We start from the raw sequence: 10,768 nt of genomic DNA on the forward strand, positions 1-10,768 counted from the left end.
AGAAGGTAGTACATAGTGACAGAGAGATATTCATCATAAACAGCATCCATCATGACCTCTATGGGATCAAGAGGCATAGTTCCATATAACTAGAAGGACAGCTGCAAAGCTATTATATGAACAGATTTACATGGACATTCTCTGTTGTAAAAATGAGAATTCCATATTTGACTTTACAAACACAATGTTCTCGTTATACTGAGTTTTGCAACTTCATCTGTGACTACAAAAAATATATCTTCTCCCCAAATGTGTTCATATGTCCTAAGCACTTTCATATCTTCCTTGAGTGTAAGTATCTACTCAAGACTTTCTTCACAGCCCCTTTCACCTCCTTATTCCTCAGGCTGTAGATGATGGGATTCAACATTGGGGTTACCACTCCATAAGTTAACCCAATGATCTCATCAAATGTCTTTGTGTCCTTTGACTTAGGCTTCATGTACATAAAAAGGGCTGAACCATAGAATAAAACTACTACAGCAAGGTGGGCTGAACAGGTTGAAAAGGCTTTCTTTCTCTGCTCAGTAGAGTTAAGTCTCAGGATGGTAGAGAGAATGAAAACATAGGAAATAAAAATTAACAGTAGGAGAATCACTAAGAAAACAATACTTGCCATTGTCATAATAAGCACGTTGATGGTGATATCTGAGCAGATGAGTTTAAGAAGGGCCAGTACCTCACAGGTAAGATGGTCGATGACATTATTCCCACAGAAAGGCAACACCATTATTAGGACTGTTTGCACTAAGGAATTCAGACAGCCTATGATCCAGGACCAAGCAGCCATGTGCACATAAAGCACTCTGTTCATGATGATGGGGTACCTCAGTGGGTTGCAGATGGCCACATACCGATCATAGGCCATCACAGCCAAGAGGACACACTCAGTGCAACCCAACCCAAGGAGACAACCATCTGCAGAGCACAGCCAATGAAAGAGATGGATTTTGTCTCAGAGCTAAATATGATGAGCATCATAGGAATGAAAGAGGATGTGTAACAGATGTCCAGGAATGAGAGGTTCCCAAGGAAGAAGTTCATGGGGGTGTGGAGGTGAGAATCCAGTATGCTAATGATAATGAGGAGACTGTTTCCCAGGAGGATTATCACATACATGATGAAGCAGAATATCAACAGAAAAAGCTGGAGCACTGGGTATTTGGAAAGTCCCACCAGAAAGAATTCGGTCACCACTGAGTAATTCCCCATCTCCATGTGTCCATGTCGCGGGCACAGTTCAGATAAGTATATGACTTCAGGAAATTTAATTTTATAATTTAGCTTAAAACATCACTTTTACCTGCAATATTTTGATTTTTCATTCAGCTCTGGGAATCAGGAAAGGCATGGATACAATTTTAACTTTATTGATGACGAAAGTGAAGCGCGGAGAGATTCAGTACTTTGTATGGCCATGCAGTAGGAGAGGAAAAGCGACCAATAACCCCAAGAATTGTGCTGTGAAGTGTCAGGCCTCTAATAAAGTAATAGGGACAGCGTAATTCTAAATGTACGTATAAATCTCATTATTAATGAATATTCTGAAATAAGATCTTTTAAAAAGGAAGCTGGTTCTATTTTTAAAATAATACATCATGTACAGTTAACACCATGCCATTTAGCTTTGTTGTGACTTTCTGAGCCTCAGTTGGTTCATGGTAAGATGTGGGAAAGAAATAACTCTAGCAATTTGTTGTGAGTATTAAATTACATAAAATATCTGAAGTGCCTATTATAATACATGGTTAAAACACCATATATGTAATTATAATACTTTTATAATTATATCATTTATTATAATTATTAAGTCTCTTGACTGACTCAGAAAAATTTGTGTAGCATGTTTAAGGTGATGCCACTAAAGTTTGAGGTCCTAATGGACAGACTTTGAATATTTTCTCTTCTCAGATGGACATGTATCTATTCTTCTTTCAAGGACCAGTCTAGAGTTAATCTAGAACTATTTGAGATTGATTGCAAGGAGCATCCAGGGGTTAAGTGGCCTGGGTCCACATAAGTACAATTTTTTCAGAACCTGGCTTTCTCCTCTGTCAGTATAGGTCACTTGTATTCCTAACACTTCCTAACACATGTATTCCTTTAAATTTTGTAATCATTCTCTTCCTTTTTTGTCACCAAAATCCTTGATGCAAATTTTATGTTTTTTTTTCAGGCAAGTTAATATACTAAAATACTAGTATTTAATGATAAGTATTTTTTTTCCTCTTAATCTTTTTATATACTATGTTGGAATGTATCTCTGTCTTTTTCTTCTTCTTCTTTGTTTAAAGATTTCATTTATTTATTTATTAGAGAGAGAGAGAGAGAGCACAAGCAGGGGGAGCAGCAGAGGGAGAGGGAGAAGCAGACTCCCTGTTGAGCAGGGAGCCTGATGTGGTGCTCAATCCCAGTGCCCTGGGATCATGACCTGAGCTGAAGGCAGGCGCTTAACCAACTGAGCCACCCAGGTGCCCCTATCTCTGTGTCTTCTATATTATTTTTCTTTCATAGCAAGAAACCTTATGATAATGAATATATAAAATGTGCTTATAACAGTTCCTGGAACAAAGGTTTTATGAATGTTGGTAAGTATTCATATGGCTGGCCCAATAATAGCTAGCTAATATTTATTGAGAACTAAGTCTGTGCAAGGCACTGTTATAAGCACTTTACCCTATTAACTCATTTAATATTCATTGCAAACCTATGAGGTAAGTAATTTATATAATAGCAGTATGAGATACTACTATTATCCCTGTTTTACAGAGGAGGAAACAGATAAATGGAAGCTAAATAGCTTCCCCAACATCTTGTAGCTAGAACCAGGATTTAATACCTGGTAGTCTAGATCAAGAATCAGCCTTCCTATCACAACACTATAGTACCTATCACAGATCCTCTTTTTTATCTCTGAAAATACTACATGGTCCTCAGGTGTGTTGAAATTAAACATTCTTGCCTTGTTTTTTTCTAGCCCACATTCATCTTTCCATGTATAAGTTCCTATGATATACAATGTTAATACTGTATGAAAACTCAGCTGTGCTCCAGTTGTTTTGTATTTGTCTGATATAGTACTTTGAAGAAGACTCTCCTGCAACCAGATTGTCACCCCTAAGTGTTGCTAATATAGAACTTCTGGAGCTACTATTGACCCTTCTTCCTTATGTTCTGTTATAGCCATACTGAACTCCTCACAGTTTACCCTGAACATCATTCTCATTCTTCTTCATGCTTTTGTGTAAGCTCTCATCTTAAACTGGAAAGGCCCCTCCCTGTTATCACCTTTTTCTAGGAAACCTTTGTGAACTAGTTTGGGTAGGGTTCCCATTTTGAGTGCTTTCACAGAACTGTGCTGACTTCTCTCATAGAAACTTTCATTTATTCAATTTTTAGCACAGTAGATACTGTAGTATTATCAGAAATCCAACTGGGATAAAGATAGACGCTGATCCTCATTTTGACACTGGACACAGATTACTTAGGAAAGAGGTTACACTTTTAAGAAACAAATAATTTCTGTGCTACATAAAGAGTTTAATGTCCAAAAAATTATGGAACAGCTTTCAAATTATTTTATCAAGCTAAAATAACTTTTATACCCCAGTGTCAAAGACAGAATAAAACTATGGTTTAATCTCATTTGAATATACATGTAAAAATCATAAATAAATATAAAACCAAATCAACTGAATAATAATTTCATAAATTCAAGGCATTCCAAATTAATATTTAGAAATCAATCAATATAATATGGCAAACAAATAGGTAAATAAAAAACCCTATGTGATCACCCAGATAGATAATAAAAAATCATTTGATGGAATTCAGTTTTCTTTCTTAATAAAAATTTAGACAGCCAACTTGATTTTAAATGATGAAACTGCAAGTATTTCCCTAAAAGTCATCCAGTGATTACTTTTATCATCTTCATCATCATCATTATCATTTAATAATTATTTTCCTGAAATATCCAACCAATAGATAGTCATAATTTTTTTTTTAAGGATTCTGAAAATTGGGCGCCTAAGTGGCTCAGTTTTTTAAGCATCTGCTTTCAGCTCAGGTCATGATCCCAGGGTCCTGGGATCGAGTCCCACATCGGGCTCCCTGCTCAGTGAGAGTCTGCTTCTCCCTCTACCCTTCCCCCCTGCTCAAGATCTCTCTCTCTCTTTCTCTCTCTCAGATAAATAAATAAAATCTTTAAAAAAAAGTTTTAAAAAGGATTCTGAAAATCTGGTATGTGGTGGTGGGATATATTATAATATGTGAGAAAGCATACCTTCATTTGTTATACCATCGAAAATTTCAATCTTGCTGGGCACCTGGGTGGTTCAGTCAGTTGAGCATCTGACTTTTGGTTTTGGCTCAGGTCATGAGCTCAGGGTCAGTGAGTTGAGCCCTGTGTCAGGCTCTGTGCTCAGCACAAGTCTGCTTGAGAGATTCTCTCTCTCCCTCCCCTTCTACTTCTCCCCCACTCATGCTCTCTCTCTCTCTCAAATAAATAAATAAAATCTTAAAAAAAAAAAGGAAAATTGCAGTCTTGAAGAACAGTTAAGGACAAGGAAAAATGCTCATGATATGATATTATCAGATAAAAACAAGTCTCACACAGTATAAATTATCATAAATACAAATTTTGTATATGTATCGCTGAAAGAAACTGCATCAAAATATTAACTACGGTTTTCTTTGTCAGATTTTGTTTTGAGGTATTTAAAATTTTCTTAGCTTTTACATATTTTTCATATTTTCTTTAATAAAACTATATTTCTGATTGTAGAAGTAATAAAAAAAAGAATTAAATTCTTAACAGGGAACTGCCCTGGGGCAAAGATTGATATCTTTGTATTCTTTCAAATGATTAGATTACTGAAGAAGCCAAAAGGTCCAGGAATTTGTTGGCCCCAGCTTCCTCTAAAACCCAAGAAGGGAAAAGAATAGTCAATGGATTGGAAATTGACTTGAGATGTTCTGGTGCTTTATTACATACACTAATTAATGCCTTTAAACATTCTAATTTCAAACAGTCAATCTCACAAATATATCCACTCTGAGAAGACATACTGACACAGCCCAGTTTTTGCAAAGGGATGCTAGAACCCACTATTTGGAATGTAACCAAGGTTAGCAACACAGACAGGGTGCAGTAACAGTATCATGTAGTAAAAGGAAAGAGGAGATATCTTCCTGAAACACAAGACCATGGGGAAATAGTGGGGGCTTCTGTTACTTTTGCTTCTTTCTCTTTGTCCATAAAAAGGTGAAGTTTCAATTTCATGGCTCCCTGAGCTTTGTTCATCTCCCCCAAAGGGCCTGTCCTTATATTATTTTTCACCATTGGGCACCACCTATGGAAGGAAAGAAAATTCTGAAACTCATGGATCATGTGCGTCTACTGTCTTCTATCTGTATCTGTCAACAGAAGCTTGTCTATAAAGTATATAAATTCAGCCAGGATTTCATATTTTGCCCCATGAGCCTCTTATATCAGGCTACATGACAGCTATCCTAGAAAGCATCCTCAGGAGAAAATTCTTAGCACTGGGTATTGAATTCTAGTTCTAGACGTAGTGTCCCCTATTGTTTATAAAGCAACTTTGTTCCTCACAATATGAAACATCCCTCACAGGAGATCCCCAGTGCTTGTCTGAATAAATAAGCCCTATATGCCTCAAAAGAAAATAATAATGGATAAGGTGGAATGAACAAAGGCAAAGACAAAAAGCAAAGGCCTTTTCTCCTCTTTCTACATGGTATTGAGAATTATCCTGTTGTTGGTTTTTGCTTTTCTTCACTGTGGAAACCAAGTGCAGTTTTTTGTTTGTTTGTTTTGTTTTTTGGGTTTTGTTTGTTTGTTTTGTTCCTGGAAACACAGCAAAAGTGTTTAGCTCTTATCTGGTGGGAACTTCTATCTGAGCAATAGTCTCACTCCTGGAATTGATCCACCTTAACTCATCTTGCATGCTCTGACCATCTCTAAGGCTGTGCTATGGAAGTCTGCTGTGCCCTAATCCCTTTATCCCTTTGTTGGGACCACTGATAAGATTTATTTGTGAAACAACACCATGTCTTAAAGGAAAGAACAATTGACTTGGAGTCAGCAAACGTCCAGTTCAGTCTCTGCTCTGTGTCTTCATAACTGTATAGATCTTGGGTAAGACACTTAACTTGCCTGAACATGATGTGTCATCTGTAATTTTAGCATAATAGCACCTATTTTATAGAATTGTTTTGAAGATTATATGTGATATGTAATAATCCTTGGCACAGAATAAGAATACGACACATGTTAATTTAATCCAGTCTCTCAGGTTGACATTTTCCCCCCTTTTTCATCCTAAGGAGAATTGAATAATTTAAAATTATGTTCATAGATAGTCAAGATACTTCCTTGATTTAATAATTCTTTTTGTCCATATTTTTTTTCATTTTTTTAATTTGGAACTTTTCAAATTAGTAAAAAAAAAGATTGAGGAATAGTTATAAATTGGAATGGAAGAGACAAGGGAGAAAGAACAAGTATATACAATGTGGGATCCTGAGGAGGATCCTGGAATAGGAAAAGACAGTGGAAAATTTGTGAAATTTGAATAAAGTCCATAGTCAATATAATGTACCAATGTTAATTTCTTATTCTTGATAATTGTACTATGGTTCTGTAAGATGTTAACATTTGAGGTTAGGTGAGATATATAAGGGAACTCTTTGAACCAATTTTGTAACTTTTCTGAAAGTTTAAAATCAGTTTGAAAGAAAAAATTTAAAAATATAAAACATAAATTACTTATGATTTATCATTTCCATTTCTCCTTCTCTTTCTGAAACAAATCTTTACAACTGTGCAATGCTTCCTATTCAGTTCTTAGTGTAGGATTCTTACCTTCTCCCCATACAAGTAGGTATCATGGCTTGCTGAGACTTCAGTTTCTAAAAAAGCTTGTAGTTTTAGACACAGGCACATTCATCCCTATAAATCATTCCTTTTTCTAGTATTTTACCAACTTCTTTGTGTCCAGATGATAGATTCATTGTTGCCCTTCCTTAAACTAGTTGACATCTTTGCTCTCTTCTTTTTGAGCTATGGGACCCACTGTTAAGAACACCACCATTTCAGATTACTGTGGGTAGTGTCAAGGGGAACAGACCAAAGGTAAGACTGTCATCCCTACTAAAATGTTCTGTCTTGAATTTGTATCATCAGTAAATAAATATGTGTTCTCTAATCTCTGGGCCCTAAAAATGTCCAAAGGACCTATCCATGGCTCTGGTAGCCAATTTAAATACTTCTTTCTTTTCCTCTAAGGAACCTTGTAATCCCAGAAGTGATTTAAAGAGTATCTTTAAACTGTGTGTAAGGTAGTAGTAGCTCTTAAAGCTTTAGGGATATTGTCTCAAAGACCTAATTATAGTATAGCCTATTAAGCAAGAAATTATTTTTTAATAAATTAAAAATTTCCTGATTAAATAAAGAATATATACTTATCACAGAAAAGCTGGGAAACTTGGAAAAGTGCAAAGAAAGAAAAATTCATCCATAATTTCAGTTGTAGTAACTATTAATATTTTAATATATTCATATACATGTACTACATGTAAACTTAAGAGCATAGTGCAGTTCTGACTTTTTAACCTACTTTTTAAAAATAATTGTATATTTTGAATTATCCTGTGTCATTTTTTAAGGCAATTGTAACTGTTGTCAAAATACTTGTAAATGGAAAATAGGAAATGAAAAGTAAATAGAGAGTGAAACAGTAATTTTCCACTTATCTTTGACTTTTGAGAGTAATGACAACGGAGAAAGACTGGGATCAGAGATTCTCTTCATTCCCTATTTTTAATGAGTAAAGCCTCAGTCCCCTCATAGAGCTTCATAAGATGCCCCTTTTATAGAATGGAAAAGTCAGTGTGGTATATTTTTCCTTGGTGGCTGGAAAAACACAAGGATGCGATACCAAAGCTATGGGTGCCCAGCCTCATCTGAATGGCCAATACACTATTTCCATTGCTTCCCAACTACCCCCTCTAACTCCATTATACTATTTTCATGGCTTCCCAACTGTTTCCTCTAACTCCTCTAACTCAACTGGCTCTCTGGCCCTGCTATGATGGTTCTAGATCTTATTATTTTAACTTCATTCACATTTACATTACACTACCACCTCTAGAGTACATTTATTAGTAAGAGGGATATGACTTTAATGAGGAGACTCAAGATCATTTGTAATAGATAAACTATGAAGCAAGGAGATAGAATGAATATTTTTTTAAAAAGTAATAGCCAACACAAATGAAACAAAAACAAAAATAAACTATTGGGACTGCAGCAAACTAAAAAGCTTTTGCACATGGAAGAAACCAACAAAACAAAAAGGCAACCTACTGAATGGGAGAAGATATTCGCAAATGATATATACCATAAAGAGTTAATATCCAAAATATATAAAGAATTTATACAACTCAACACCAAAAAACCCACAAATGATTTGATTAAAAAATGGACAGAGTACCTGAATAGATATTTATCCAAAGAAGACATACAGATCGCCAACAGGCACATGAAAAGGTGCTCAACATCACTAATCATCAGGGAAATACAAATCAAAACTACAGTGAGATACCACCTCACACCTGTCAGAATGGCTAAAATCAAAGACAAGAAACAAAAAATGATGAGGATGTGGAGAAAAAGGAACCCTCATCCACTGTTGGTGGGAATGCAAATTGTGGAAAACAGTATGGAGGTTCCTCAAAAAATTAAAAATAGAAATACCATACAATTCAGCAATTCCACTCCTGGGTATTTACCCAAAGAAAATGAAAACACTAATTTAAAAAGATATGCACCCCTATCTTTATTGCGATGTTATTTACAATAGCTGAGATATGGAAGCAACCCAAGTGTCCATCTATAGATGAATGGATAAAGAAGATGTGGTAAGGATCTAGAGGGTATTATGCTAAGTGAAAAAGTTGGATAGGAAGACAAATACCATATGATTTTACTTATGTATGGAATCTAAAAAACAAACAAATGCTAACAAACAAAAAGCAGAAACAGACCCAGAAATACAGAGAACAAACTGATGGTTGCTGGAGGGGTGGGGGTGGGAATGGGCAAAATGGGTGTAGGGGAGTGGGAGATACAAGCTTCTAGTTATGAATGAATAAGTCATTGGAAGAAAAGTTAGTCATTGGAAGAAAAGTTACAGCACAGGGAATATAGTTAATGGTATTTTAATAGTGTTGAATGGCGGCTGGTGGGAGCTACACTTGTGGTGAGCATAGCCTAACCTATAGACTTGTTGAATCATTATGTTGTACACCTGAAACTAATGTAACATTGTATATCAAATACAATTTAAAAAAAGTAATAGCCAACAACACTTTAATAACATTATAGATGTTTGTTCTATTTCTTTAAATTTATTCCTATTTGAGATCCAATTATATGAAAGACCTTTCACTTGATGTTAACATTGTAGGACAATACAGAGATGAAAAAGGCAAGGGAGTGCTTTCAAGTAGCTAATTACATGAACAGAAGAAAAGGCAAAATGAAACTTGTTCCATAGGTTTAAAAACACAGAACAATAATTTTATCCCTCTATAAATGTTGCTATGTGATATTTCTTTTTTAGTAATATTATAATCTTATTATTTGGTTTTTGAATGTTAAACCACTCTTACATTTGTAGAATTAACTCCACTTAACTGTAATCTATTGTTCCTTTTATGTAATACTTTATTCAATGTTCTAATTATTTTTTAGGATTTTTTTCCAACTGTGTTCATGAGAGCTAGGTTCTTAATTTTTCTTTTTAACCATGTCCTTGTTAGATTTTGGTATCAAGTTTATGCTGGCCTCATAAAATGAATTAAGGGAGTTTTCTATCTGTGAATAGATTGTGTAAAATTTAATTTTCCTCTTCCTTAAAAGAGTGAAATAATTCTTCTTGAGATCATTCTGGCTGGAGTATTTTCTAGGGAAGATTATAATAATGATTCACTTTTGAAATGGTTATAGAGTTTTCTAGTTCCAGACAAGATGGAATAGACACTTCTCCCTATTTTGTTAAATACAGCTAAAACTCTGGACATTATGTATAAAGAAAGCATAAGAAGACTCTGAAAGGTGGAGAGAAAAAGACCAGCTAGGAACTTTAGGATCTCAGGAACCAAAAAGTGTAGTGAGTTTCCTGTTTTCTTTTTGCCTTCTATATATCGCAGACTGAGTGTGAGATAAGCCTAAAACTTGGAAACACCAATGGGAACAAACAAAAAAAGCACAAGAAAAATCTTAATCTCCTTTTGATGGCTGCATAATATTCCATTGCATATATATACCACATCTTCTTTATCCATTCATCTGTCGATGGGCATCTTGGCTCTTTCCATAGTTTGGCTATTGTGGACATTGCTGCTATAAACATCAGGGTGCACGTACCCCTTTGGATCACTACATTTGTATCTTTCGGGTAAATACACAGTAGTGCAATTGCTGGGTTGTATGGTAGCTCTGTTTTCAACTTTTTGAGGAACCTCCATACTGTTTTCCAGAGTGGCTGCACCAGCTTGCATTCCCACCAACAGCGTAGGAGGGTTCCCCTTTCTCTGCATCCCTGCCAACATCTGTCATTTCCTGACCTGTTAATTTTAGCCATTCTGACTGGTGTGAGGTGGTATCTCATTGAGGTTTTGATTTGGATTTCCCTGATGCCGAGCAATGTTGAGCACATTTTCATGTGTCTGTTGGCCATTT

The 10,768-nt window shown here is 35.4% G+C and overlaps 1 protein-coding gene across 1 annotated transcript; it reads right to left on the minus strand.

Annotated features, from left to right (window-relative positions):
• Positions 1 to 274: 274 nt before the first annotated feature.
• On the minus strand, positions 275 to 1,218 carry LOC102739840 (olfactory receptor 13D1-like). The gene is given in 2 exon segments (XM_081810987.1): positions 275 to 909; positions 912 to 1,218. Coding segments are annotated over 2 exon segments (942 nt in total).
• Positions 1,219 to 10,768: the final 9,550 nt, after the last annotated feature.

Source organism: Leptonychotes weddellii, unplaced genomic scaffold (genome assembly GCF_054177405.1).
Source record: "Leptonychotes weddellii isolate Sample4059 unplaced genomic scaffold, ASM5417740v2 HiC_scaffold_4854, whole genome shotgun sequence".
NCBI classification, from domain to species: domain Eukaryota; kingdom Metazoa; phylum Chordata; class Mammalia; order Carnivora; family Phocidae; genus Leptonychotes; species Leptonychotes weddellii.